This window comes from Pseudophryne corroboree, chromosome 12 (genome assembly GCF_028390025.1).
Source record: "Pseudophryne corroboree isolate aPseCor3 chromosome 12, aPseCor3.hap2, whole genome shotgun sequence".
Classification (NCBI taxonomy): Eukaryota; Metazoa; Chordata; class Amphibia; order Anura; family Myobatrachidae; genus Pseudophryne; species Pseudophryne corroboree.
The window spans coordinates 135,871,493-135,885,457 of NC_086455.1; the positions used below are offsets into that span (position 1 = coordinate 135,871,493).

The 13,965-nt window shown below is 47.2% G+C and overlaps 1 protein-coding gene across 3 annotated transcripts in view; it reads left to right on the forward strand.

Annotated features, from left to right (window-relative positions):
* Positions 1–13,965, forward strand: part of DPH6 (diphthamine biosynthesis 6) — a 153,061-nt gene that overhangs the window by 96,461 nt on the left and 42,635 nt on the right. For all 3 annotated transcript variants that reach the window (XM_063948057.1, XM_063948058.1, XM_063948059.1), the window contains exons 7-8: positions 405–466; positions 2,408–2,502. In XM_063948057.1, coding sequence (XP_063804127.1) covers positions 405–466; positions 2,408–2,502 — 157 coding nt within the window. The remainder of the gene's footprint in view (positions 1–404; positions 467–2,407; positions 2,503–13,965) is intronic.

Consider the following 13,965-nt stretch of genomic DNA (forward strand, 5'->3'; position numbering starts at 1 on the left):
TCCCCAGCTCTGAGCTGGTGAAGAGAATTCCGCGATAAGCCCTATGGAAACTTACAGCCGATAACGGCGCCGGTAATAGGATACCAAATTATCGCATTTGCGATAATTTATCCTGAAACCATCGATATCACGGCTAATTGGAAACCCCACCATAAAGTGTTAAACTGGTAAAATTTTGACTAATATAGAAGAAAAACAATTAAATGCATTTTTCCTAATCCATTACAATTGAATGAAGTTATAAAACATTACATTAAAATACTACATAAATAGCACGTACTATTTTTCAATACTGAGTTTATATATTAAGAGCCATGTGTACAGTTTGGTGTAATGTCCATTAGTATCTACAGTTTGTTCTAATGGCATTGTAAAAATTGTAATTTATTTTGTAATCTTCGTAGGATTAGATCCTGAGAAACACCTTGGACAGTCATTAGAAGAAATTGGACCTTACCTTAAGCAGGTCAGTCATTTTTCATCTTTTATTTTCCTAATTGTTAATGTAACATTAGATGATTCATTATGTGATGTTGGAGACTCCTTCAAACATCTGTTTCTTAACCACTTAACTGACAATTTTTTTTTCCAAAAACCACTCAGAAATTTTTTTTATTTTTTGTTTGTTTTATGAATGAATTAGGTGAAGAACATGTGTTTTAACTTATCAAAAAAATCTTTAGTTAAAAATATAAAAATGCTTTTTAAAAAAAATATTTTTGTAAAAAAAAAGTTTTTAAAATATTGGTCGGCACCAGTGGAACATCGAAAACATTGCGGTTTTCATTTTTATAGCCACCAGGTACGCACTCGGGTTAATTTACACTCCCCCAGCGGCTGCTATTGTCTGCAGCCGCCAAGTAGGGGGTCCTACTGTGCTGACCAATCAGCAGTGATCGGCAGCACGGCAAATACTGTGGGGAGGGTCCCTCTGAGAGCAGCAGCTGTGGGAAGTTTCTTTTCCCTGCAGCTGCACATGCTGTATATCTGAGTGGTCGCATCCTGTGCGTCCAGATCAGATAAGGTTGTGGTTGCATCTGATGTGACCATACCAGGCAAGTGGTTAAGTAACTGGTGGCAAATACCTCTAAATTACTGTACAATGCTACAGAGCCCATATCTTATGCAAATGCATCTATTTTTCTCTTTTTGTGTTTTCTGGACTATGTAACAGTACAGATGTGTTCTCATACACCTAGCAATACGCCGTATGGCCCGAGACGCCTGGTGCGACGGAGCCGCTCAAAGAGGTGTTGTGTCTTCACATCGCTGATGCAGCAAAACACCACTCCAAGTGTACTGGAGACACTGGGATGCGAATTTCACTGCACAGGAATTCGTTTGAAATACTCTCTGATGAAGCACAACAGAACTTGACATGAGAAAAATACCCGGCTACTGCATTGTAGCATTTTGTTTACAGATTCAGAGTCATTCGCACACAGATGTACAAATGTCGCAGATCAAATTAGTCAGTGCAGTCTACCAATGTAGTTTTGTCACTCCCAGTTCTTTTATTGGGATGTGTTTGGATACCGGTGGTCATGTGACTGACGCCAGAATCCCGACACCACTTGGGAGGCCGGTGCCGGAATGCCCAAGGTGCGTATCGGGGTTAGGGCCCCGGAGGGGGGTAAGATACTAGGGGCTTGCTTAGCCATAGCTGCCAACCCCCGTAGGTTAGTCCTAGCCGCCACCCCCAAGTGTTAGGGTACAGTGCAGGGGAGTAAAATACTTACCACTGTCTGTTGTCGGGATGCCACAGTTGGTCATTTGACCGTTGGCATCCCGACTGCCGGCATACCATACCGAATCTCTTTTATTTATGCAAGTAAGACACATTTTATGCAAAAAAGATGCTCTGCGTGGCTGAGTCACCCAGGCCCTGGCACGCCGAGAGGGGCTGAAGTATCCGTGTATGACGACACCTTTTATAGACTGCTGTTTAATACTCATTAATGTCATCATTACAAGATAAAGAATATTGCTATTATGAAGACTTTTTATAGACTTGTATTTTTTTAATCTCTGATTTCCTGTCCTGCAATGGCTGGTATACAGACGCTGTACATTGCTCAGATGCCTGCCCGTATATAACATTTTTGACAGGTTTGCAGGACCATGTTTTCATGCAGCTCCACTACCTTCCCTAGCACGCATTTATGAAGTACATGTGATAGTGTATATTAGAGTCTTGCACTGCAATTTGTTACCACATGTCGTGCATCCCAGTGTATCAGGCAATCCATGAGAGCTGAGTGAATAAATGGGTCTGCAGACCCGTCAAAAACTATGAGTTTGCATCAGGCTGTTTTCTTTGGGTTGGCGTTGTGATAGGTTAGTAAAAGTAACCAATTAAAATATTCTATTGAAATTCATGCATGTTATGGGCCTTTGTTTGTTTCAGCTCTCTGCCCAATACGGTGTCCATGTGTGTGGTGAAGGAGGGGAGTATGAGACCCTAACTTTAGATTGTCCTCTTTTTATGAAGAAAATTGTTGTGTAAGTTTATTTCTATTACATGCAACTCACTTAATATTGCTACAATGAATACATTATTTTCCAAAAAGATTTGAATATTTTTGCAGTTGTATCTCATTACATATATGTGAAAAAAAAAATCAAAACTGTTAAGAATGTACAAGTGTCATGTGTGGTATTTCCATTGCTTTCAGTATCTATTTGTTTAGTGCAGGAATTGGTAAATCTGTAAACTGCCTCCTGAATAGTACATGTTTTCTGGATCTCCTTACTGCCGTGTAGAGTAGATTCTCCCGCTACATTCACCTTTCTATATGGTCTAAGAACCAAGCTCTGGAATTTACGCGTTTCAATCTGCAAAATGTTAGACTCCTTGGGGCAGATTCCATCCTCGTCTTCTGCCATTTCTACGTCTGGCTGCGCAAATCACTGTATATTGTGGTAGTCAGACATCTACTTCTTCCCGTGCACCCATGTGGTGTGCGAGGGAAAATAAAAACAATTTTAGTGGTTGCAAAGGGTCTGATTCAAGTCGGTGCAAAGTGCCATCATTACAAGATTCTCCTTTCCCTTATATGCATGCGGATGCAATCAGGGCCGGATATAGACCTTGCGGCGCCCCGGGGCGAAAAAATAGGTGCGTGGCTTCATGGAGAAGGGGTGTGGTCAGTTTATGCTCCCTGTAGCTGTGCCCACAGTGGTATTGCCCCCAGTACTGTGCCCCCTAGTTGCGCAGTTTACAAAAAAAAATATAAATAAATAAAAATAAATTAATACTTACAATCCCCGCTCCTGCTTCTCTACCGCTGCTGCCCTTCGTCTCCGGCCGCCGGCGCCGCTCCGCGGATCTATGGGAGAGACGTCATGACGTCTCTCCCATAGCACCGCGTAGACGCTAGAGGTCAATTATGACCTCTAGTGTTTATATGCCGCTCCCACAATGCAGTGCGGAGCAATGGGCATCTAAACAGCACCGGGTGGCACCAGTAGCGGATCTTGCCACGGCGGCGGCGCCCTCCGGAAGGCGGTGCCCCGGTCAAGAATCCTGCTAGCCCATAGCAAGATCCGCTACTGGATGCAATATGTCGCTGCGTAGCCCCCTGATCAAACCCCCCCTCCCCCTGCCTTCCTAACCCCGCCTCCCTGCCCTCCTAACCCCGCCTCCCTGCCCTCTTATCCCCCATCAAATTGCATTATTCTAGGATGTAATTTGTGGGGATCTCACAGAATGTAATCTTCCCACCTCATACTGATAAACCTTGAAACTGCTAATGCTAGAAAAAAAAGTGTATGTTAGTATATATATGAGAAACAGCCATGACAGGCTTCACACAGTAGCAGAATACTGCCAGTCTTATTCCTGTGTCTGGTAGCATATTTGAACAGCTCGCATTTGAGCATTTTGATTTGCCTTGGTGTTGCTCTAATAGCACAGCGGCGTCTGCAGGCAACAGCTTCCTGCATTCAGTGACAGGCACACTTGCTGGGAAGAAATCACCCAGACCGGCAAATTTCTGGTAACTGCAAAGCTCTGTGACTCTTAGCACTTCACGGCTGTAAGTGCTGAGAAATAAAACCCCTTCTCAATAAGTGCTTTCCCTTTATAACAATAAATCCCTATAATCAGACCTCAGTAAGCCTGTGCTGACTGCCATTTGTCATGATATTCTTTTTTTAAAGTGGCTGCCAGTAGTGTCCTGAAAGTAAGGACCTGTTCTTGACATTAGGAACATTTTGCTATTTTCAACAGTGATACGGATACCAAAAAAAGGAAAAAGACTGTTGTAAATACATAGGAGCTGCCAAGTGGGTGGTGAGCACACTCGGTTAATGTCAGTAAGAGAGTGGTTGTGTCAGTGGAAGTGGAGCTGTTTCGATGACCATGGAAGTACTGTTCTACCTGCTTTTACAGTGTGTCATTTTTTTTATTTTATTTTTATTTTTTTCTCAGCATTTCAACACAAACTGCTTTTTAAAAAAAATGTATACTACATCTTTGCTATTTTGCTCAATTTGGCACAACATGCAAAACACGGCTAAGCTGTTTTTCACGAGTAGCGAGTGGATGGATTAAAAAAAAAAAAATTGTGCCATAATAGAATATATACAAAGTAACATGTTAAAGAAGCAAATTAAGAAAAATCACAAGGCATGGCTAAATCTCTGAGTCTATATCATGCAAAACCGTGCCATACATGGTGGGATATAGCAAAGATGTATGTGGACACATCTGTATATAAGCTAACTTGATGGATGTGCGTTTATATGTCCAGTGCGTCAGTATACAGACCACGGCATGCTGATAGTTAGAATCCTAACAGGGGAAGGTAAGTATACTCACCTCCCCACCCCCCGGCCCCCTAACCCTCCTTTTCCGTAGCCTAAACCCTCCCTTCTCAGCCTAACCCTTTCGGGGGATGGGGTGCGGCGGGGGGGGGGGGGGGGGGGCTAAACTTAAATCCCCAGGGTGCAGCCTAACCCTAACCCTCCCTCTGCAGCCTAGCACCGGATCCCATTCAGTGTACCATTCCTGATATTTCTATCACATCACACAGTGGGATGTAGCCGTTATGATGTTGACACTGTTAAAATGACGACACTGTATCAACAATCTCAGAATGTTGACAGGTTAATTGCTGCCTTTGACTATTGCCACTTGGGTTAGTTAGCGGGGGAGGCTAAAGGTTAGGTGGTGGATGTTAGGGTTAAGCACTAGAGGGTTAGGGGTGGGGATTAGGGCCTGGAGGTGACGGTCACATGTTTGGCGGGACCTGGAAGATGCCGATGTAGCTGCCAGGATAAGGTAAGGCACCGCTGGGCCACCAGGATGAAATGACATTCTGACATTTCTACACTGTCTACATGACTAATGTCTATATGGTGATGGTTGACATTACGACTGGATATTTCATTCAACACACAATAGACTTTGCAGTATATGCAAGAAGACTATCTCCATATAAAACTACAAGAGAGACTGTAAACTAGTTACAAAATATTGTGCATACTGTAAATAAAAGTAATCGATACAACCAAAACGGTATGAGAAAGACTTCAGTATTCAGTATCAAGATGCAAACAGAGCGGAGCTACTGATTGGAAACAATGCTGAGAGTAACGCACACGGTGCTTCTGTACATATGTAGAGCTGTATGCGCTATGTACCTCTGCTCTGGCACAGCATGTTCCCAGCTTAAAGAAAATCATCAACTTGTATGTGCACCTGCCCCGTAACAGGTGAGAAAGATAACGCCTCCTAACCTGAGTATATGCGCATGAGTGTAGGCTGCATGGATTGCTTTGTGTGAGCAGACCCTTACTGAGCTTCACCCACGTGAGAACGCCCCTTCCCACCTTTACAGTCATAAATGTGAGTGTGATCAGAATGCGTTGACCTCGCTGCACTACTCCAACAGATGTACTGTCTGTCCACCTCTACATCCACCCCAAAGTCTTTTATACAGAGATAAAGTAGTCCTATTCCACAGGGTGAGTGAAAGGATGAGTTCCGCCTATGAGTGCAAGCAGCTAATGATGCTTTAGGGGGGTTCACTACAATATGCCGGCGGTCGGGCTCCCGGCGACCAGCATACCGGCGCCGGGAGCCCGACCGCCGGCTTACCAACAGTGTGGCGAGCGCAAATGAGCCCCTTGCGGGCTCGCTGCGCTCGCCACGCTACAGGCACGGTGGCGCGCCACACTATTTTATTCACCCTCCAGGGGGGTCGTGGACCCCCACGAGGGAGAATAAGTGTCGGTATGCCGGCTGTCGGGCTCCCGGCGCCGGTATGCTGGTCGCCGGGAGCCCGACCGCCGGCATACTGAAGACCACCCCTTTAGGGCAGTGATGGGGAACCTTTGGCATTCCAGCTGTTGTTGGACTACACATCTCAGCATGCCCTGCTACAGTTTTGCTATTTATCCATGCTACAACTGTAGCAGGGCATGCTGGTATGTATAGTTCAACAACAGCTGGAGTACCAAAGGTTCCCAATCACTGCTTTAGGGGCTTCTGCAAGCTTGGTGAATACACGTAACAGGTCTCGCTGTCCACAAGGGCTGTCAGGCTTTGGCTTTTGGTGCATTGTCTGTTCTTCTATAACAGGCCATTTTTAAATTGGCCTTTTCTGATGCATAGTGCTATGGTATACTCCCTCTTCATTTTGCTGTATGTAATGTGTCATGCCATTGTCTGGTGCTTTTTGTACAGATAAATGTCCAGGTTATAGATAACACACGTGATGATCATTGCATCACTTAGGGGGGGTCATTCCGAGTTGATCGCTCGCTGCCGTTTTTCGCAGCATAGCGATCAGGCTAAAAACCGGCTGTTCTGCGCATGCGTATGGGCTGCAGGGCGCACGCGCCAAGAAATGTCACACAAAACGAAGCAATTTTACACAGGGGCGAGTGACGCTTTTCAGTCGCTCTGCTGATCGGTGTGTGATTGACAGGAAGTGGGTGTTTCTGGGCGGAAACTGACCGTTTTCCGGGAGTGTGCTAAAAAACGCAGGCGTGTCAGGCTAAAACGCAGGAGTGGCTGGCCGAACGCAGGGCGTGTTTGTGACGTCAAAGCAGGTACTAAACGGACTGAGGTGATCGCAATCTAGGAGTAGGTCTGGAGCTACTCAGAAACTGCAGGAAAAGATTTACGAGCAGTTCTGCTAATCTTTCGTTCGCACTTCTGCTAAGCTAAGATACACTCCCAGAGGGCGGCGGCCTAGCGTGCGCAATGCTGCTAAAAGCAGCTAGCGAGCGATCAACTCGGAATGAGGGCCCGAGTTACTCTAATATTAGCCCTGCCCGATAGCAGTAGGAAGCAAACAAAGCTCATTTTTAATAATCTTTTTAGGCATAATAGATGACCGCTAAGGTTCTCCTCATCTAATAATCTGTTAAGTTTCTCTCATGGATCTTGAGCTAATTATAGAATGTTATTCGTGCACTCTCCATATCTCTCCTGGCCTGTAATTATAGCTGCACTATTAACAAGCTCTCATCGTAGCCACAGGCGACAGCTCAGGGAGGTCATCTTTTTACCTCCATTCCTGTCTGTCTGTCTTCTGCTCTTTTCTGTGCTTCTAATGATGCAATGGCAACATTATCTAGAACCTCTCTGACTAATTTGTTAATTCATTTCTAGTATTTCTGGTTTACCTGTACGTAGAACACTACAGGGAAAGTAGATACAAAGGGCTTTTGTAAGTCTTTAATGTGGCTGTAATCTTTTGGTAGCCTGCTACTCTTTGTTGGAAAAGTTGGAGTGTGAAAGTTTTGATTACATTCTGTTGTATTTTCACCACGCTGCTTCTCACCAGGATCATGTTTTCGCCGTGGTTGGCATATGCATCTGCCGGACTCTTGACTGCGTATTATGTATGGAATGTGCATATTTATTATGGGCCAAAGAGTAATGAGGTGGTGTTAGGAATAGCAATCAGATATCAGAGTGCGCACAAATGGGCAATATTAACCAATCCTGGGCCTGGGATGTAATTTAGTCCGAGTTCGGCGGTCGTGTGGGATGCTGGCCGAGCTCAGACTTTTTTTAAAGGATCAATCATTCACAAGGTTAGCTACATAGTTACATAGTTAATCCTTGAAAATAATTGGCTCTTTAAAAAAAGTTCAGCAGGTATCCCGTGTGGCCGTCGAATTCAGACATCACATCCCAGCCATAGTGTTCATTCTAGCACCCAGCACCTGTCACAACCTGTGCAGTTCCTTTTTCCTGCCTCCCCTGACACTTCTAGTACACTCTGGTCTGTATCTCAGTGTTGAGAGACAGACCAGAGTGTGCTAGAAGCACCAGAGCAGAGCGCGACACCCCAGGCATGAAAAAGGAACTGCACGGGTTTTGACAAGTGAAGGGTGCTAGAATGAACACTACAATCCCATCGAATCTGCCCTTTTATGTTTAGTACAATTCAAGAAAGTAAAGTGACTGTCTTTTTGATGCAAGTTTCAAGGTGTTTGTGAACAAAACCCTGTTAGTGAATAAAGGCGCATACACATTGGGCGTTTTAGCCCAGCGTGTATGCACAGCGAGGATGTGAACATCGCTGGGCGGAAAATCGCCCAGTGCATACACACTGAGCGATTTTCACCCCAGCCCAGCGATGTTCACTGGGGTGAACCACTTTCCACAGTAGGAGACTGTGGAAAGTGGTTCACTCGGCATGTAAAACAAGCCTATGGACAGTGGCAGCCAGCAATGATGCGGGAACGCGCATCACCGCTCACCGCCCGGCCATACACACTGGCCAAGTTTGAGCTCAAAGTAGCTCAAAATGCCAAAAGTGACCTACTTTAAGCTCAAGATCGCCCAGTGTGTATGGGCCTTAAAGGCCCATACACACTTGCCGATTAAAATGAGCGACGTCTCTCATTTTCCCCTTCCCCTGAGCGACGTCGCTCATTTTATCGGCAAGTGTGTATGCCGACAGCGACGACCAATGCGCAGCCCCGCGGGTCGGCAACGATCGTTGCTGTCGCCAGTGCATGCATGCAGGATCTGGACTGTCGTCTACGACCTGCATGCAGGGCTGGCGGAGGCGTGACGTCACTGAGCGATATGAGCGGTCATATCGCTCAGTGTACAGTCGGCCGCCGACCGGCCGGCCCAGGAGGGGGAAACATTAGACGACGTCGCTCACAGAGCGACATCGTCTAATGTGTACGGACCTTTAAGGGGGGTACTCACGGAGCGATATTCTAAGCAATCTGACTAGATTGCTTAGAATATCAGCCTGATCGCTCCGTGAGTAGCCCTTACAGCGATAGCGATGCGCAGCCCCGTGCATCGCTATCGCTGCTGCTAGATTGGCCTGCATGCAGGCCAATCTAGCAGGTCGCTCACTTCACCCGCTGGGTGAAGTGAGCGCCCCCCGTCTCCCCCCGCACGCTCAGCACAGATCGCGCTGTGCTGAGCGGCGGGAGAGATGTGTGCTGAGCGGTTCGCTCAGCACACATCTCTCATGCATCGGCCCGTGGGTACTGGGCTTAAGTCTACCATTGTGACAGTTGTATACTTTTTTTTTTTCTCTATCGTCCTAGTGGATGCTGGGGTTCCTGAAAGGACCATGGGGAATAGCGGCTCCGCAGGAGACAGGGCACAAAAAGTAAAGCTTTTCCAGATCAGGTGGTGTGCACTGGCTCCTCCCCCTATGACCCTCCTCCAGACTCCAGTTAGATTTTTGTGCCCGGCCGAGAAGGGTGCAATCTAGGTGGCTCTCATAAAGAGCTGCTTAGAGAAAGTTTAGCTTAGGTTTTTTATTTTACAGTGATTCCTGCTGGCAACAGGATCACTGCAACGAGGGACAGAGGGAAGAAGAAGTGAACTCACCTGCGTGCAGGATGGATTGGCTTCTTGGCTACTGGACATCAGCTCCAGAGGGACGATCACAGGTACAGCCTGGATGGTCACCGGAGCCGCGCCGCCGGCCCCCTTGCAGATGCTGAAGTAAGAAGAGGTCCAGAATCGGCGGCTGAAGACTCCTGCAGTCTTCTAAAGGTAGCGCACAGCACTGCAGCTGTGCGCCATTTTCCTCTCAGCACACTTCACACGCAGTCACTGAGGGTGCAGGGCGCTGGGGGGGGGCGCCCTGGGAGGCAAATGAAAACCTATTAAAAGGCTAAAAATACCTCACATATAGCCCCCAGAGGCTATATGGAGATATTTAACCCCTGCCTGGATTCACAAAATAGCGGGAGACGAGCCCGCCGGAAAAGGGGCGGGGCCTATCTCCTCAGCACACGGCGCCATTTCCTCTCACAGCTCCGCTGGTCAGGACGGCTCCCAGGTCTCTCCCCTGCACTGCACTACAGAAACAGGGTAAAACAGAGAGGGGGGGCAAATTTAATGGCAATATTTTGATATATATAAAGCAGCTATAAGGGAGCACTTATTATAAGGCTATCCCTGTCATATATAGCGCTTTTTTGGTGTGTGCTGGCAGACTCTCCCTCTGTCTCCCCAAAGGGCTAGTGGGTCCTGTCTTCGTGTAGAGCATTCCCTGTGTGTCTGCTGTGTGTCGGTACGTCTGTGTCGACATGTATGAGGACGATATTGGTGTGGAGGCGGAGCAATTGCCAAATATGGGGATGTCACCTCCTAGGGGGTCGACACCAGAATGGATGCCTTTATTTGTGGAATTACGGGATAGCGTCAACTCGCTTAAGCAGTCGTTTGACGACATGAGGCGGCCGGACAATCAATTAGTGCCTGTCCAGGCGCCTCAAACACCGTCAGGGGCTGTGAAACGCCCTTTGCCTCAGTCGGTCGACACAGACCCAGACACAGGCACTGATTCCAGTGGTGACGGTGACAAATCAACCGTATTTTCCAGTAGGGCCACACGTTATATGATTTTGGCAATGAAGGAGGCGTTACATTTAGCTGATACTACAGGTACCACTAAACAGGGTATTATGTGGGGTGTGAAAAAACTACCTATAGTTTTTCCTGAATCAGAAGAATTAAATGACGTGTGTGATGAAGCGTGGGTTGCCCCTGATAAAAAGCTGATAATTTCAAAGAAATTATTGGCATTATACCCTTTCCCGCCAGAGGTTAGGGAGCGCTGGGAAACACCTCCTAGGGTGGACAAGGCGCTAACACGCTTATCTAAACAAGTGGCGTTACCCTCTCCTGAGACGGCCGCACTTACAGATCCATCAGATAGGAGGATGGAAAATATCCAAAAAAGTATATACACACATGCAGGTGTTATACTACGACCAGCTATAGCGACTGCCTGGATGTGCAGTGCTGGGGTAGTTTGGTCAGAGTCCCTGATTGAAAATATTGATACCCTGGACAGGGACAATATTTTACTGTCGTTAGAACAAATAAAGGATGCATTTCTTTATATGCGTGATGCACAGAGGGATATCTGCACACTGGCATCACGGGTAAGTGCTATGTCCATTTCGGCCAGAAGAGCTTTATGGACGCGACAGTGGACAGGCGATGCGGATTCAAAACGGCATATGGAAGTTTTGCCGTATAAAGGGGAGGAGTTATTTGGAGTCGGTCTATCAGATTTGGTGGCCACGGCTACAGCCGGGAAATCCACCTTTCTACCTCAAGTCACTCCCCAACAGAAAAAGGCACCGACTTTTCAACCGCAGCCCTTTCGTTCCTTTAAAAATAAGAGAGCAAAGGGCTATTCATATCTGCCACGAGGCAGAGGTCGAGGGAAGAGACAGCAACAGGCAGCTCCTTCCCAGGAACAGAAGCCCTCCCCGGCTTCTACAAAAGCCTCAGCATGACGCTGGGGCTTCTCAAGCGGACTCTGGGACGGTGGGCGGTCGTCTCAAAAATTACAGCGCGCAGTGGGCTCACTCGCAGGTAGATCCCTGGATCCTGCAGATAATATCTCAGGGGTACAGGTTGGAATTAGAGACAGATCCACCTCGCCGTTTCCTGAAGTCTGCTTTACCAACGTCCCCCTCCGAAAGGGAGACGGTTTTGGAAGCCATTCACAAGCTGTACTCTCAGCAGGTGATAGTCAAGGTACCTCTTCTACAACAAGGGAAGGGGTATTATTCCACTCTATTGTGGTACCGAAGCCGGATGGCTCGGTAAGGCCTATTCTAAATCTGAAGTCCTTGAACCTGTACATAAAGAAGTTCAAGTTCAAGATGGAGTCACTCAGAGCAGTGATAGCGAACCTGGAAGAAGGGGACTTTATGGTATCCTTGGACATCAAGGATGCGTATCTCCACGTTCAAATTTACCCCTCACACCAGGGGTACCTCAGGTTCGTTGTACAAAACTGTCACTATCAGTTTCAGACGCTGCCGTTTGGTTTGTCCACGGCACCTCGGGTCTTTACAAAGGTAATGGCCGAGATGATGATTCTTCTTCGAAGAAAAGGCGTATTAATTATCCCATACTTGGACGATCTCCTAATAAGGGCAAGGTCCAGAGAACAGCTAGAGATGGGATTAGCACTATCTCAAGAGGTGCTAAAGCAGCACGGATGGATTCTGAATATTCCAAAATCCCAATTAATGCCGACAACTCGTCTGCTGTTCCTAGGGATGATTCTGGACACGGTTCAGAAAAAGGTTTTTCTTCCCGAGGAAAAAGCCAAGGAGTTATCCGACCTGGTCAGGAACCTCCTAAAACCAGGAAAGGTGTTTGTACATCAATGCACAAGAGTCCTGGGAAAAATGGTGGCTTCTTACGAAGCAATTCCATTCGGCAGATTCCATGCAAGAATTTTCCAAAGGGATCTGTTGGACAAATGGTCAGGGTCGCATCTTCAGATGCACCTGCGGATAACCCTGTCTCCAAGGACAAGGGTATCTCTTCTGTGGTGGTTGCAGAGGGCTCATCTATTGGAGGGCCGCAGATTCGGCATACAGGATTGGATCCTGGTGACCACGGACGCCAGCCTGAGAGGCTGGGGAGCAGTCACACAAGGAAGAAACTTCCAGGGAGTGTGGTCGAGCCTGGAAAAGTCTCTTCACATAAACATTCTGGAACTAAGAGCAATCTACAATGCTCTAAGCCAGGCGGAACCTCTGCTTCAAGGAAGACCGGTGTTGATCCAGTCGGACAACATCACGGCAGTCGCCCATGTAAACAGACAGGGCGGCACAAGAAGCAGGAGTGCAATGGCAGAAGCTGCCAGGATCCTTCGCTGGGCGGAGAATCACGTGATAGCACTGTCAGCAGTGTTCATCCCGGGCGTGGACAACTGGGAAGCAGACTTCCTCAGCAGACACGATCTTCACCCGGGAGAGTGGGGACTTCATCCAGAAGTTTTCCACATGCTAATAAACCGTTGGGAAAGACCAATGGTGGACATGATGGCGTCTCGCCTCAACAAAAAACTGGACAGGTATTGCGCCAGGTCAAGAGATCCGCAGGCAATAGCTGTGGACGCGCTGGTAACACCTTGGGTGTACCAGTCGGTGTATGTGTTTCCTCCTCTGCCTCTCATACCAAAGGTATTGAGAATCATACGGCAAAGCGGAGTAAGAACGATACTAGTGGCTCCGGATTGGCCAAGAAGATCTTGGTACCCGGAACTTCAAGAGATGGTCACGGACGATCCGTGGCCTCTACCTCTGAGAAGGGACCTGCTTCAACAGGGTCCCTGCCTCTTTCAAGACTTACCGCGGCTGCGTTTGACGGCATGGCGGTTGAACGCCAGATCCTAAAAGGAAAAGGCATTCCAGAAGAAGTCATTCCTACCTTGATTAAGGCAAGAAAGGAAGTCACCGCGAAGCATTATCACCGCATTTGGCGGAAATATGTTGCGTGGTGCGAGGATCGGAGTGCTCCGACGGAGGAATTTCAACTGGGTCGTTTCCTACATTTCCTGCAATCAGGATTGTCTATGGGTCTCAAATTGGGATCTATTAAGGTTCAAATTTCGGCCCTGTCAATATTCTTCCAAAAAGAATTGGCCTCAGTCCCTGAGGTCCAGACTTTTGTCAAAGGAGTACTGCATATACAGCCTCCTGTGG